At 39.5% G+C, this 17,345-nt stretch overlaps 1 protein-coding gene across 1 annotated transcript; it reads left to right on the forward strand.

Moving 5' to 3' along the window:
* Positions 1–441: 441 nt before the first annotated feature.
* Positions 442–8,406, forward strand: LOC131944579 (dentin sialophosphoprotein). Its single transcript, XM_059305266.1, has 4 exons — positions 442–1,402; positions 3,699–3,796; positions 4,243–4,436; positions 7,886–8,406. The coding sequence occupies exons 1-4, from the start codon at positions 583–585 to the stop codon at positions 8,145–8,147; spliced, it is 1,374 nt and encodes a 457-aa protein (XP_059161249.1). The 5' UTR covers positions 442–582; the 3' UTR covers positions 8,148–8,406.
* Positions 8,407–17,345: the final 8,939 nt, after the last annotated feature.

A 17,345-nucleotide genomic window follows, 5' to 3' on the forward strand; every position in this document is an offset into this window, starting at 1 on the left:
ATATATAACTATATATATATATATATATAACTATATATATATATATATATAACTATATATATATATATAACTATATATATATATAACTATATATATATATATAACTATATATATATATATATATAACTATATAAATAAATATATATATATATATATATATATATATATATATATATATATATATATATATATATATATATATATATATAGTTATATATATATATATATATATAAATATATATATATATATATATATATATATATATATATATATATATATATATATATAGTTATATATATATATATAAACTTATACAAATTGAAACAAACACACGAACACACAAAATCACACACACACAAACTAACAATGTGCAATACCACCAGGCCCACGATAGACTGCCACGTTACGTTAAAAATGTAATTAAATCTTGAACTAAGCCGAGACTAAACAAAGATATTATTGACGCCAAACCCGCTTTACTATAAATATTAAACCATCGAATGATCGTTACATAGCTGCTATTTATTCCGATCACTCGTACAGTTTTAGATATTCTCATCGAGTTCCAAGTTCCAGAGACTATGGACAAGTTGGTGTTACTTCTCATTTGTCTGCTCCCAGCACTGGCACTGGCTGGGAGATCTCAAGACAGATACATAGAAGACACAGACGCTGATAACAATTTTCAAGACAGCGACTCGTATGACACTGATAATTTTGAAGACAGCGACTCGTATGACACTGATAATTTTCAAGACAGCGACTCGTATGACACTGATAATTTTGAAGACAGCGACTCGTATGACACTGATCATTTTGAAGACAGCGACTCGTATGACACTGATAATTTTGAAGACAGCGACTCGTATGACACTGATAATTTTGAAGACAGCGACTCGTATGACACTGATAATTTTGAAGACAGCGACTCGTATGACACTGATAATTTTGAAGACAGCGACTCGTATGACACTGATAATTTTGAAGACAGCGAATCGTATGACACTGATAATTTTGAAGACAGCGACTCGTATGACACTGATAATTTTGAAGACAGCGACTCGTATGACACTGATAATTTTGAAGACAGCGACTCGTATGACACTGATAATTTTGAAGACAGCGAATCGTATGACACTGATAATTTTGAAGACAGCGACTCGTATGACACTGATAATTCTGAAGACAGCGACTCGTATGACACTGATAATTCTGAAGACAGCGACTCGCAAGAAAGTGATCCACATGGCGATGGTCAAAACCATCATGGAGGAGACACACATAGTGAAGGTCGATTGGGCAACGATTATCAAGCAGACGGCAACGGTGACGTCTTCGATGATCTAAATGATGACAATACAAATGGATTCTTGCTAGAAAAGCTGGGACAGAGACTTGGAAGTAAGATTTTCTTTCATGAACAGATTCATGTAAAATGTGGCGTGTGGTTTTGATTAGAAGTGACGCAGTGTGGCTATGTTTGATATAGTTTGAGGTTAAGTTGTGAGGTAGGGTGAGGTTAAGTTGTGAGGTAGGGTGGGGTTAAGCTGTGAGGTTAAGTTGTGAGGTAGGGTAGGGTTAAGCTGTGAGGTAGGGTGAGGTTACAATGTGAGGTTAAGTTGTGAGGTAGGGTGGGGTTACAATGTGAGGTTAAGTTGTGAGGTTAAGTTGTGAGGTAGGGTGAGGTTACAATGTGAGGTTAAGTTGTGAGGTTAAGTTGTGAGGTAGGGTGAGGTTAAGTTGTGAGGTAGGGTGGGGTTAAGTTGTGAGGTAGGGTGAGGTTAAGTTGTGAGGTAGGGTGAGGTTAAGTTGTGAGGTAGGGTGAGGTTAAGTTGTGAGGTAGGGTGGGGTTAAGTTGTGAGGTAGGGTGAGATTAAGTTGTGAGATAGGGTGGGGTTAAGTTGTGAGGTAGGGTGGGGTTACGTTGTGAGGTAGGGTGAGGTTAAGTTGTGAGGTAGGGTGGGGTTAAGCTGTGAGGTTAAGTTGTGAGGTAGGGTGAGGTTAAGTTGTGAGGTTAAGTTGTGAGGTAGGGTGAGGTTAAGTTGTGAGGTAGGGTGGGGTTAAGTTGTGAGGTAGGGTGGGGTTAAGTTGTGAGGTTAAGTTGTGAGGTAGGGTGGGGTTAAGTTGTGAGGTAGGGTGGGGTTAAGTTGTGAGGTAGGGTGGGGTTAAGTTGTGAGGTAGGGTGAGGTTAAGTTGTGAGGTAGGGTGGGGTTAAGCTGTGAGGTTAAGTTGTGAGGTAGGGTTAGGTTAAGTTGTGAGGTAGGGTGGGGTTAAGTTGTGAGGTAGGGTGGGGTTAAGCTGTGAGGTTAAGTTGTGAGGTAGGGTAGGGTTAAGCTGTGAGGTTAAGTTGTGAGGTAGGGTGAGGTTAAGTTGTGAGGTTAAGTTGTGAGGTAGGGTGAGGTTAAGTTGTGAGGTAGGGTGGGGTTAAGTTGTGAGGTAGGGTGAGGTTAAGTTGTGAGGTAGGGTGAGGTTAAGTTGTGAGGTAGGGTGGGGTTAAGTTGTGAGGTAGGGTGGGGTTAAGTTGTGAGGTAGGGTGGGGTTACAATGTGAGGTTAAGTTGTGAGGTAGGGTGAGGTTAAGTTGTGAGGTAGGGTGGGGTTACAATGTGAGGTTAAGTTGTGAGGTTAAGTTGTGAGGTAGGGTGAGGTTACAATGTGAGGTTAAGTTGTGAGGTTAAGTTGTGAGATAGGGTGGGGTTAAGTTGTGAGGTAGGGTGGGGTTAAGTTGTGAGGTAGGGTGAGGTTAAGTTGTGAGGTAGGGTGGGGTTAAGCTGTGAGGTTAAGTTGTGAGGTAGGGTGAGGTTAAGTTGTGAGGTTAAGTTGTGAGGTAGGGTGAGGTTAAGTTGTGAGGTAGGGTGGGGTTAAGTTGTGAGGTAGGGTGGGGTTAAGTTGTGAGGTTAAGTTGTGAGGTAGGGTGAGGTTAAGTTGTGAGGTAGGGTGGGGTTAAGTTGTGAGGTAGGGTGAGGTTAAGTTGTGAGGTAGGGTGAGGTTAAGTTGTGATGTAGGGTGGGGTTAAGTTGTGAGGTAGGGTGAGGTTAAGTTGTGAGGTAGGGTGGGGTTAAGTTGTGAGGTAGGGTGGGGTTACAATGTGAGGTTAAGTTGTGAGGTAGGGTGAGGTTAAGTTGTGAGGTAGGGTGGGGTTACAATGTGAGGTTAAGTTGTGAGGTAGGGTGAGGTTAAGTTGTGAGGTAGGGTGGGGTTACAATGTGAGGTTAAGTTGTGAGGTTAAGTTGTGAGGTAGGGTGAGGTTAAGTTGTGAGGTAGGGTGAGGTTAAGTTGTGAGGTAGGGTAATGCATTGGAGCATTTCTGTTATAAGGTTGCCAGGATTAGATTATGTCGATTACCGGACACCAGGCATAAACTAAAACAGCTCAAACATCCTGTTGTCTTGTATAATCGTGCTGTTGTCGTGTATAACTAAAACATCCTGTTGTTGTCGTGTATAACTAAAACATCGTGCTGTTGTCGTGTATAACTAAAACATCCTGTTGTTGTCGTGTATAACTAAAACATCGGGCTGTTGTCGTGTATAACTAAAACATCCTGTTGTTGTCGTGTATAACTAAAACATCGGGCTGTTGTCGTGTATAACTAAAACATCCTGTTGTTGTCGTGTATAACTAAAACATCGTGCTGTTGTCGTGTATAACTAAAACATCCTGTTGTCGTGTACAACTAAAACAGTTGTTTCATGTAGATCTCTACAGTGATGAAGACTTTAAGACTATGTTCCATGAAACTGACACTGACCGCAGTGATACCATCTCCGTACAGGAGACTGCTGGTATGTTTTCAGTAAGTATAGTTGTCAGCTAGTATAGTTTACAGAAAGGATAGTTTGTATTAAGTATAATTTACAGAAAGTATAGTTTGTAGGTAGTTGTTATATTCATTGTTCATAAGCTGGTGTTAAATGGCTGCAATAGGGCAGCAAGCTCGTTAATTTGTAAGATTTTACCACTCATCAGTGTAGATACACCTTTAACACGATTTACAATTTTATACCTTTTTAATCAATATTAATTAACACTATTTAACAGTAATTCTATCGAAAAAAAGTAGCAACTGAAGAAAAAATCAAAACCAAATAGCACACACCACTGCTCAGATAAAACCGGTTAAGGGAAGAACACAATTTGTTATCCTTCAATGTTATCGCTAAATAAATAACAAAAACGATATAGATCTAGACAGAAAATGCAAATGTTGATTTAATGAAGATAACTGGCATCGTTGTCTAGAAATACGACGCGGACCATAACGGAGAGGTGACAAGGGCTGAGTACTTCAAGTATATCGAGCACCGTCTGCACTGGATTTGGGAAATCTTTGACCACGACGAAAACAACATCCTGACCGACGAGGATTTTGTGAAAATGCACCAAGAAATGGACACCGACAAGAATGGCTTGGTGGACATATCCGAGTTTATTGAGTAAGTTTCTAGTTGGCTCATCTACTGCTCCATACGTTCAGTAAGTTTCCACTTGGCTCATCTACTGCTCCATACGTTCAGTAAGTTTCCACTTGGTTCATCTACTGCTCCATACGTTCAGTAAGTTTCCACTTGGCTCATCTACTGCTCCATACGTTCAGTAAGTTTCCACTTGGCTCATCTACTGCTCCATACGTTCAGTAAGTTTCTAGTTGGCTCATCTACTGCTCCATACGTTCAGTAAGTTTCCACTTGGCTCATCTACTGCTCCATACGTTCAGTAAGTTTCTAGTTGGCTCATCTGCTGCTCCATACTTTCAGTAAGTTTCCACTTGGCTCATCTACTGCTCCATACGTTCAGTAAGTTTCCACTTGGTTCATCTACTGCTCCATACGTTCAGTAAGTTTCTAGTTGGCTCATCTACTGCTCCATACGTTCAGTAAGTTTCCACTTGGTTCATCTACTGCTCCATACGTTCAGTAAGTTTCTAGTTGGCTCATCTACTGCTCCATACGTTCAGTAAGTTTCTAGTTGGCTCATCTACTGCTCCATACTTTCAGTAAGTTTCCACTTGGCTCATCTACTGCTCCATACGTTCAGTAAGTTTCTAGTTGGCTCATCTACTGCTCCATACTTTCAGTAAGTTTCCACTTGGCTCATCTACTGCTCCATACGTTCAGTAAGTTTCCACTTGGTTCATCTACTGCTCCATACGTTCAGTAAGTTTCTAGTTGGCTCATCTACTGCTCCATACGTTCAGTAAGTTTCCACTTGGTTCATCTACTGCTCCATACGTTCAGTAAGTTTCTAGTTGGCTCATCTACTGCTCCATACGTTCAGTAAGTTTCTAGTTGGCTCATCTACTGCTCCATACTTTCAGTAAGTTTCCACTTGGCTCATCTACTGCTCCATACGTTCAGTAAGTTTCCACTTGGTTCATCTACTGCTCCATACGTTCAGTAAGTTTCCACTTGGCTCATCTACTGCTCCATACGTTCAGTAAGTTTCTAGTTGGCTCATCTACTGCTCCATACGTTCAGTAAGTTTCTAGTTGGCTCATCTACTGCTCCATACGTTCAGTAAGTTTCTAGTTGGCTCATCTACTGCTCCATACGTTCAGTAAGTTTCTAGTTGGTTCATCTACTGCTCCATACGTTCAGTAAGTTTCTAGTTGGCTCATCTACTGCTCCATACGTTCAGTAAGTTTCTAGTTGGCTCATCTACTGCTCCATACGTTCAGTAAGTTTCTAGTTGGCTCATCTACTGCTCCATACGTTCAGTAAGTTTCCACTTGGCTCATCTACTGCTCCATACGTTCAGTAAGTTTCTAGTTGGCTCATCTACTGCTCAATACTTTCAGTAAGTTTCCACTTGGCTCATCTACTGCTCCATACGTTCAGTAAGTTTCCACTTGGCTCATCTACTGCTCCATACGTTCAGTAAGTTTCTAGTTGGCTCATCTACTGCTCCATACGTTCAGTAAGTTTCTAGTTGGCTCATCTACTGCTCCATACGTTCAGTAAGTTTCCACTTGGCTCATCTACTGCTCCATACGTTCAGTAAGTTTCCACTTGGCTCATCTACTGCTCCATACGTTCAGTAAGTTTCCACTTGGCTCATCTACTGCTCCATACGTTCAGTAAGTTTCCACTTGGCTCATCTACTGCTCCATACGTTCAGTAAGTTTCTAGTTGGCTCATCTACTGCTCCATACGTTCAGTAAGTTTCCACTTGGTTCATCTACTGCTCCATACGTTCAGTAAGTTTCTAGTTGGCTCATCTACTGCTCCATACGTTCAGTAAGTTTCTAGTTGGCTCATCTACTGCTCCATACGTTCAGTAAGTTTCTAGTTGGCTCATCTACTGCTCCATACGTTCAGTAAGTTTCTAGTTGGCTCATCTACTGCTCCATACGTTCAGTAAGTTTCTAGTTGGCTCATCTACTGCTCCATACGTTCAGTAAGTTTCTAGTTGGCTCATCTACTGCTCCATACGTTCAGTAAGTTTCTAGTTGGCTCATCTACTGCTCCATACGTTCAGTAAGTTTCTAGTTGGCTCAACTTCTGCTCCATACGTTCAGTAAGTTTCCACTTGGTTCATCTACTGCTCCATACGTTCAGTAAGTTTCTAGTTGGCTCATCTACTGCTCCATACGTTCAGTAAGTTTCTAGTTGGCTCATCTACTGCTCCATACGTTCAGTAAGTTTCTAGTTGGCTCATCTACTGCTCCATACGTTCAGTAAGTTTCCACTTGGCTCATCTACTGCTCCATACGTTCAGTAAGTTTCTAGTTGGCTCATCTACTGCTCCATACGTTCAGTAAGTTTCTAGTTGGCTCATCTACTGCTCCATACGTTCAGTAAGTTTCTAGTTGGCTCATCTACTGCTCCATACGTTCAGTAAGTTTCTAGTTGGCTCATCTACTGCTCCATACGTTCAGTAAGTTTCCACTTGGTTCATCTACTGCTCCATACGTTCAGTAAGTTTCTAGTTGGCTCATCTACTGCTCCATACGTTCAGTAAGTTTCTAGTTGGCTCATCTACTGCTCCATACGTTCAGTAAGTTTCTAGTTGGCTCATCTACTGCTCCATACGTTCAGTAAGTTTCTAGTTGGCTCATCTACTGCTCCATACGTTCAGTAAGTTTCTAGTTGGCTCATCTACTGCTCCATACGTTCAGTAAGTTTCTAGTTGGCTCATCTACTGCTCCATACGTTCAGTAAGTTTCTAGTTGGCTCATCTACTGCTCCATACTTTCAGTAAGTTTCCACTTGGTTCATCTACTGCTCCATACGTTCAGTAAGTTTCTAGTTGGCTCATCTACTGCTCCATACGTTCAGTAAGTTTCTAGTTGGCTCATCTACTGCTCCATACGTTCAGTAAGTTTCTAGTTGGCTCATCTACTGCTCCATACGTTCAGTAAGTTTCTAGTTGGCTCATCTACTGCTCCATACGTTCAGTAAGTTTCCACTTGGCTCATCTACTGCTCCATACGTTCAGTAAGTTTCTAGTTGGCTCATCTACTGCTCCATACGTTCAGTAAGTTTCCACTTGGCTCATCTACTGCTCCATACGTTCAGTAAGTTTCCACTTGGCTCATCTACTGCTCCATACGTTCAGCTTCATTATCTTACATGTTCATAATAATAGTTAGCTCAGTTAATGGGACTAGTGTTAGTAATTGAATCTTGTATTTCTCCTCTGTATATGAAATGTTATCTGGCTGGGCCATTTACTTTCTGGTTGCGTAAATTACGATGGTCATCAACATCGGAATCATTCCTTTAAATGCAATCATCATTTGATAACTTATGATAACTTATGATAACTTATGATAACTTATGATAACTTATGATAACTTTTGATAACTTATGATAGCTTATGATAACTTATGATAACTTTTGATAACTTTTGATAACTTATGATAACTTTTAATTCTTCTTCACAGTTACTTGTCCCGTTTGTTCAACCCTGATTATGTCAACCCGCCATACGAACCGACCTACCCCCCACATCATCAAACTACGCATAAGCAGCCCGCAACAACCCACAAACAACCCGCAACAACCCACAAACAACCCGCAACAACCCATAAACAGATCACCGTAGCACCAAAACAAACCACAACCACCAAAAAAGCCACCACAACCACCAAAAAAGCAACTACAACTACTAAGAAAGCCGCAGCAACCAAAAAACCCACAGGCTAATTGAAACACGTGTCTTGGAAGTTCAAAGTTTCAAGCGTTAGATTTAAGATTACGATGCAGACAAAATAAAAATTCAATTGAAAAAAAATGTGGAGTTTGATGAATGTGTGTGAACGATAGAAAAAATAAAACTCAAAATAACAAGCTATGAAATGAAGTAAAAAAAGTAAATAAAAAGACTTTCTTTAAAAATAAAAATACTAGCCGTCGGTACTTGATACACGTGAAATAATAGCCTATATTTTTTAATGTTGCACTTGTATGAAGAAATATTTGGTAATTATCATTAAATTTTTTTTTAAAAACCCTCGTTTTCTGATTGAACTAAAAAGTTTTTTGTTCATTCAATAGGAGGCCAGAAGAGGGAAAGTACCGACACATATTTTTATCAAATTACAATTACTAGGTTATGTCCCTTTTTTGTACAAATCAATAGGAGTCTAAAATGATCAATAAAATTTTTCCATGGATCAATTAAGTAATAATAATAATTGAATATTGTATTGTCATCGGAAACAAAGCTTCCCTGAAAATTTCAGTGCGCTAGCTAACTGGGAAGTGCCCGAAATGTCGATCGCAAGATTTGATGGAAAGACAAACAGACGCGAAAGCAAGTTAAAGAAAACGTGGGAAAAATAGTTATCGGTCAAAGCGCAATGTGCTTTACTACACATTGAACGATATTTGTGAAAATGCAAAGAAATAACGTAATAGCTAAAACACGATACATTTAATATAACAAAGGCTACCAATACCAATTAGAAAAACAAAAAATATACATTACTAGCCGTCCCGGCCAGGCCCTGCTCTGGCTTCTGTGAAAAACCTTTCTGTTAAAGACCATTACCTGTGTGTTTAGTAATCATCATAAACCTGGCATTGCCCACCCAAACCACAACCAACCAAAACCAAAACAACAAAACGCAAACATAATGCTAACACAATTACAAATACAAACGAAAATAAAAACCAAACAACAAACACAACCACAAACACCAATACAAACACAAAGAAAAAACAAATAAAAAAGCAAACGAAAACAAAAACCTAACAACAAACCCAACCACAACCACAAACACCAATACGAACACAAAGAAAAAAACAAACGAAAAAGCAAACGAAAACAAACCAAATTCAAACGCAAAACCAACCACAAACACAAACACAAACCCAAAGAAAAAAAAACACAAACAAAAAAGCAAACGAAAACAAACCAAATCCAAACGCAAAACCAACCACAAACAGAAATACAAACATAAACCCAAAGAAAATAAAACACAAACGAAAACGAAAAAAGAAAGAACAAAAACCAACCAAATCAAAACGCAACCACTAACGCAAACCCAACCTAACCACAATGAAAATACAAACGCGAGCATAAACGCAAAGTGCTCACAGTCTAGCCCAGGGCAGAATCGCCTGTTTCAGCTTAATAAACGACTATAGTACCCCAACTTATTCATAGTCTTTTGCACTCACTTAAACGAACGTAGTTGCCAAACCAAACCAAATGAACAATTATAATACTCCAAGCTTATCCGTAAAATACCTACAACATTTGCACTTGATCAATCCCCGCTAATTATATAATTATTTTTTTTTTCCAACAGCAAAACAAATTAATAAAAAGTAAATTCTTTTCCACTAATGCAATGGTTTTATAAAGGGAAGTAATTGTGTTTTCCTAATTTATCAAAGGGAAGTAAGTGCTAAAGGACTAAATATAAATAATTTTCAGACATAATTAGAATTTTTGATATTTTTTAAAAATTGTGTTTAATGAACATGCCGACAATTATTACTATCAGTTTGAAAAATGAAAATTATTTCCCAACACTTTCAATAGTATTTTTTTAACTCATAAATTTAGACTATGAGCACGATAATTGATCTAACACTTTAATCCATCCAAGTATGTCAACGACAAACTTATTACATACAGAATTGAGCTTTATATATTAGATTAGTCAACACAACAGCATATTAAATGCACACACTGATTTTAATAGTAATTTAAATAGTAGTGTCTAATATTTAGGAAGAGACCCACGCTTTTCGTTATAGTTATTTAAATAGTAGTGTATAATTTATTTTCTACTTTTTAGTGCATTGTTACATAAAAGCTTGTTATTAAAACGTTTTTTTAATGAATTTTTTTTCCAGTACTTTGCATGTTTTATTTACAATAGTTACATGACTAAAAACCACTGTCAAGTTTATAGCTTGTTTCAGTAAAATTTTATGGGACGGCGTAGTCTAGTGGTAAAGAACTAGACTACTGACCCGACTAAAAACCATCGCGCGTCTATTGAACGTGATGACGCGCTTTTGACGTAGAGCCCCCCTCGCTCCACGCCCAACACGGCCGTGATGACGCGTGTGGATAGAACTGCTTACTAATTCGGTCCAAATTTTAATTAATTCATAAAAAAATTAATTAGGCGACCAATTAAGTCAAATTGAATGTCACGATACATTGTCTTCATGTCTGGACCCACGTACCAATTACGAACCGTATCTGTTAGTTAGAAGTGCCTGCAAATTCACACGGCCGTTACGATCTAGACAGACAGACTGACGACAGACTGACGACAGACTGACGAGGAAGCAAGTTAAATAAAAGCTTGTAAAAATCCGGCTATTCAATGGTATTTATGTTGTTTTTAAAAAAAGTAATTTGTAATACTTTTGGCCAACAAAATTGTACATATTTCATAGCGTACGTCTTGATAAGTAGATCGATAGATCTAGTCTAAATAAAATTTGAATGTAATAGTTCATTTCTTCATATTCAAAACTTAGAAGAAGATGTCATTAGTGTTGTGTACTTTCCGTAGTTTAAACGTGTGACATGTGACGTCATTGGTTTTTTTCGTTCTTATCACAACAATAAACACTTTTCCGGCTGCATAGTTAAAATGTTTTTTTCTACAATCGAATATGCATTTATTTTTATTTTCCTTCTTTCAATAAAATTTAGTTTATACATTTAAAACAACCAACATATTATTTTCAACAAAACTTTATATATCGCTGAACATACTGATCTCACAGCCTAAAAAATGAGAGAGAGAGAGAGAGAGAGAGAGAGAGAGAGAGAGAGAGAAGTGCACAAAAGAGCTTTTATATATTAGGGTACGACTATTTATAGAGGGCAACCCGTCTAGGTGTGGAAACTCCCTAGTTAAACAAAGACAGCCTTGGGGTAGTTATTTAATGGGCAAAGGCTATGGAAGCCGACGGAGTCTTGGGGCAGTTCTTTGATGGAAGCCGAAGGAGTAATAGAGCCATGCGGTGCTTAACCGGTTTATACAGAATTCTTAAATATGTTCTACTAAATCATCTCCACTAATACATCAGAAACGAAGACGAAGAACATAAAGGTGGATGTGTGGTTAACAGCTAGAATATTAGAGGTTGTCTGTTGGTGGGTATGTGGTTGTCTGTTGGTTGATATGTGGTTGTCTGTTGGTTGATATGTGGTTGTCTGTTGGTTGATATGTGGTTGTCTGTTGGTTGATATGTGGTTGTCTGTTGGTGGATATGTGGTTGTCTGTTAGTGGGTATGTGGTTGTCTGTTGGTGGATATGTGGTTGTCTGTTGGTGGATATGTGGTTGTCTGTTGGTTGATCTGTGGTTGTATGTTGGTTGATATGTGGTTGTCTGTTGGTTGATATGTGGTTGTCTGTTGGTGGATATGTGGTTGTCTGTTGGTGGATATGTGGTTGTCTGTTGGTGGATATGTGGTTGGATATGTGGTTGTCTGTTGGTTGATATGTGGTTGTCTGTTGGTTGATAAGTGGTTGTCTGTTGGTTGATCTGTGGTTGTCTGTTGGTGGATATGTGGTTGTCTGTTGGTGGATATGTGGTTGTCTGTTGGTGGATATGTGGTTGTCTGTTGGTTGATATGTGGTTGTCTGTTGGTTGATATGTGGTTGTCTGTTGGTTGATATGTGGTTGTCTGTTGGTGGATATGTGGTTGTCTGTTGGTTGATCTGTGGTTGTCTGTTGGTGGATATGTGGTTGTCTGTTGGTGGATATGTGGTTGTCTGTTGGTGGATATGTGGTTGTCTGTTGGTGGATATGTGGTTGTCTGTTGGTGGATCTGTGGTTGTCTGTTGGTTGATCTGTGGTTGTCTGTTGGTTGATATGTGGTTGTCTGTTGGTTGATATGTGGTTGTCTGTTGGTTGATATGTGGTTGTCTGTTGGTTGATATGTGGTTGTCTGTTGGTGGATATGTGGTTGTCTGTTGGTGGATATGTGGTTGTCTGTTGGTGGATATGTGGTTGTCTGTTGGTGGATATGTGGTTGTCTGTTGGTTGATATGTGGTTGTCTGTTGGTTGATATGTGGTTGTCTGTTGGTGGATATGTGGTTGTCTGTTGGTTGATCTGTGGTTGTCTGTTGGTGGATATGTGGTTGTCTGTTGGTGGATATGTGGTTGTCTGTTGGTGGATATGTGGTTGTCTGTTGGTGGATCTGTGGTTGTCTGTTGGTTGATATGTGGTTGTCTGTTGGTTGATATGTGGTTGTCTGTTGGTTGATATGTGGTTGTCTGTTGGTTGATATGTGGTTGTCTGTTGGTGGATCTGTGGTTGTCTGTTGGTTGATATGTGGTTGTCTGTTGGTGGATATGTGTTTTTTCTGCTTAGGGATGACTGAATACGTGGCTAGACCACGTACACATGTATGTGACAATGTGGCTAGACCACGTACACATTAATCCTCTCGTATGAGATTATCGCTGGTATTGAATTGGTCGAAAGAAATGTGCACAGACAACACCGAAAACTAATCATACCCTCATCGCCAGAATAAAATTAAAGTTGTCTGCTCACCCATCTAACTGTGCACAATCAATTAAAAATATTAGAAACGTAAATGTTTTGCGTTTAGATTTTTTTTTAATCAAGTGTGTTTAGACGTAATACATAACAATAACATAATAGCGTTTTACATAACAAGGCAAATACTAAACACATGACAAATGTACCAACAACATGTGCCCACAACATGTGCCCACAACATGTACCCACAACATGGGTCTACAACATGTACCCAATCATATACCCACAACTTGTGCCTACAACATGTACCCACAACATGTACCCACAACATGTGCTCACAACATGTACCCACAACATGTTCGAACAACATGTACCAACAACATGTGCCCACAACAATACCCACAACATGACACAAGTACTCAACACATGACACTTGTTTTTTTTTTTTTTTTTGTTTTTTTTAACACTTTTATTTGCAATTTAAAACAAGTACATCAACATCAAATTCTTTACATAATTTAGAACACCAAATGAAAACGAAAGGTTTTGCAAAATATGTACATAATGAATATTTACATTACGTCATGTATGTGATTATACAAAATTGAAAGGGATAACAGTAAAAGGGGTGAAGGTCAAATGAAAGTGTCAGGAGTCCGGGTGGGGAGTGAAGAGGATATTGTTCAAAGACGGGGGGGGGGGGGGGGGGAAGAGTCAATGGGATAGGGAAACAAATTATGTTGACCATTTGAAAGAGTGTTTATTTACATACTGGTCGAGTTGAGTTTTCAAAAGGTTGCTGTGTGAAAGATGAGGGGAAAGAAGCAAGATTTAGAACTTTAAATAAGTAAATGAATAGATATTCGAATTTGATGTTGGGGTGGGTGGTGGGGTCGTTGACACAGTTAAAGGGGTGTGACCTACTTAGGTCTTACTTTTTATTATTTAGTTTTACATTTATATAATCGACCTTGAGTTGTCTGTGGTGCAATCGCCAGAAATTTTCTATCACGCTATGTGGTGAAATTTACCAATAATTTTGATTGGTTGATTCGTACTTTGACGACTTCCTATCTAATAGTCTTATGACTTTGAGAGTGACCTCCCATGATTTCAGGGGGTGGCATAAATACCTGGAACGCGCTTCTCTTTAGGCTGTTGACCAGACATACCGGGAGAGAATGCCAAGTACGACGCCATATTGTATTCTATAGCTTAAAGCAGCATTTTGCCCTTATTACCTGTGATTTAAGTATTATTCTGTGCCTTAATTTAGTTTTGTATAGGCTGTGTTCATTTCCTAAGTGCCATATCCTGTGTTAATAGTTACCTTGTGTTTTTTCTTCAACTCGTAAGTTGGGTTTTGCTTTATGTGTATATTTATAATATTTTATATAGAATCTAGAGTATGTTTGGACTTGTACACATTTTAAAAGGTTGTAAATGGATTAAAAGTGTTATTAGTTACAGGAGTTCTTCATGTTTTTCCCTTAGACGTTATATACGAGTTCACGTAGAGTTTTTTGTGTCTGGTACTCTTTTAGTTTCGTATGTTATCTGTTCATAACCATTCAAAAGAATCCGGTAGGAGCGTTAGCTTTACCAGTGGTAGAGTAGCGCCGTAATAAGTGGGGGCCTGTCCGGGATTTAATTTGTTGTACAGGTTTAATGTTGTGACACTAGATTTAGATTTGGAGTTAGGTTTCTCCCCGTTCAGAGGCCGTTGTAAACCGCCTAGGGCTAGTCGTTGTGTTATTCAGGTCAGTTCTCTTTTCCTGAAACTGTGTAGATGGATAGATGGAGTCGTTTTTATTGAAACCTTCAGTTGAAGAAGTCGAGAGATTAGGTAGGAAAATTTGATTGGTGTTGTGAAGGAGTTGAAATTAGAGTACTCTGCTACTCAGACTTCACAAGTGTTAAAGGATAAGATTATAGTGTACTTCACTAATGAAGGTTTGTTTGATGAGAATCTTTTAGCAGATGTCCTAACCCGTGAACTGAAACCTATAGATAGGGCATTAGAGGCTAAGATTGCGTTAGAGAAGGAAGAGTTAGAAGCCAAGGTTACTTTAGAGAAGGTTATTAGTAACCATGGTGATCCGTCGTCTAAGCGGAACATAGTTGTCCTGAGAGTCACAGGGGCTTCACAGTCGCTTCTACTGAAGGGCTCAATGGACATTGCAGCGGAAACTAACACCGGGAATGTTAACATTATTCAAGGAGTGGGGGCAGAACCCACTGTAACCCCTCTGCATAAATTTAACCTGTCACATCAACTCGTCCAAGGATAGGTCATCCTAGGGGTAATCCAGTGTATCCCTGCCCCATGAGTGCACCCGCTCCTAGGTAATGACTTAGCGGGAAGCAAAATCTACCCCCAGAAAGTCCAGAACCCGTTGTCTACAGCTCCCAACGAAGAAAATGAACTTTATCCGGTATGTGTAGTAACACGGAGTCAAACCAAGCGGTTAGCTGATACAGCACCAGATCCACTCAAATCATCGTCGTGGAGAAATCCAGTTCCCGAACCGGAACCTGTGCCTCTAGAGGGTCCATTCATGGAATTGCCTCTGAGAATATCTCATGACGACATAGTAGAAGCACAAAAAGAAGACGCAGAACTCCAATCGGTGGTCGGGAAATCCCACTCGGCCGACGATGGGGAGTATTTCACCGCTAACGATCTGGTCTTCCGTCGCTTCTTGCCTTCAACTACCTCTCCTGCCGAACCATGGTTGATGAAAAACCAGCTATGGGTCCCTCCACCATACCGGCTGGAGATCTTGAAATTGGCCCATGACAACCAGATGTCGGCCCATCCTGGAGTCAAGAAAACTATGGCGAAAATCCGTGAACTGCTTTTTTTGGCCGAAAATGCGAAACGATGTCTCGCGTTACTGCTAACATTGCAAGGACTGTCACTTGGCCGGGAAACCCAATCAAAATATTCCCAAGGCCCCGTTGAAACCGATTCCTGTGGTAGACGAACCATTTGGCAAGATTATCATGGACTGCGTCGGCCCTTTGCAAAAAACCATCGGTGAACGAGTACCCGCTTTCCTGAGGCCCTCCCCCTGCGGAACATCAAGGCAAGGACCGTCGTCAGGGCCATGACCAGGTTTTTCACTACCTTCGGTCTGCCGAGGATTGTTCAAACTGACCAGGGCAGTAATTTCACTAGTCATCATTTTCAAGAAGCGCTGGCTAAGCTAGGCATCACGCACTTTATCAGCTCAGCTTACCACCCACAATCGCAAGGTGCTCTTGAGAGGTTTCATCAGACCATGAAAACCATATTGAGAACTTTTGTGATCTAGGATATTCACCTTTCCAGCTGGTGTTTGGTCACACAGTCCGTGGTCCTCTCAAGCTGATTCAAGAGCGGTGGACAGGAACCGAATCCCACCCAGTGGAGAACTTTGACGATTTTCACCTCCGTCTGAAAACCGTGTGTGAATTGGCCCATAAGAACTTAAGAAAGGCACAGGTGGTTATGAAACAGCAAAAGTTACTCAAAAGCGAACTTTCAATCCTGGTGAAAAAGTACTTGTTCTAGTACCTAACCTTAACAATGCTTTATCCTTAAGGTACTGTGGACTCTTCATGGTCCGTGCTAGATTGAATGATCTGAACTACGTCATCAACACTCCAGACCGGAGGAAGAAACAACAGGTGTCTCATGTTAACTCATTAAAGAAGTACTATGATGATAGTACTGATTCCCTTTCCACAGATAAGGTTATTTTTACCAATATGTATGTCTAATGAATCTGATGATGTTATATATGACAAGCTGAAACCCTCAATGTTGTTAAATTCCTCATTTTTAGCTCATTTAGATGACCAGTTTGTACATCTGTCCACTGATGAAAGTAAAAAATTGTTACACTTGATTAATACATTTCCCTCGATATTTGGAGATATTCCTAAAGAAGCAAATGTTCCCCCTCATGATGTTGATGTAGGTGATGCTAAAGCTGTAAAACAACACCCCTACAGAGTTAAACCCAGACAAAGGCGTTTATCATGAAGAACGAAATTGATTACATGTTAGACAATGATATAATAGAACCCACTTTTAATACTCTTACCCATTGCCTAGAATAGAGGATGTAATTGATAAAACTGGTCAATCAAGGGTTATTTCCAGAATTGACTTGTTGTCAGGGTATTGGCAAATTCCTTTATCAGAGAAGGCCAAAGATATTTCTGCATTTGTTACCCCAAATGGTTTTTAGAGGTATAAACGCATGCCGTTTGGTTTGAGGAACGCTGGGAAAACGTTCCAATGCGTCATAAACTCTGTTATTGCAGATATTACCAAATGTGATGCTTACAGTGATGATATTGTAGTGTATTCAGATTCGTTTGAAGAGCACATTGTCCAGATGACTAATCTCTTCAAAAAATT

This window comes from Physella acuta, unplaced genomic scaffold, assembly GCF_028476545.2.
Source record: "Physella acuta isolate Inbredline_101_S28 unplaced genomic scaffold, ASM2847654v3 ptg000497l, whole genome shotgun sequence".
Classification (NCBI taxonomy): Eukaryota; Metazoa; Mollusca; class Gastropoda; family Physidae; genus Physella; species Physella acuta.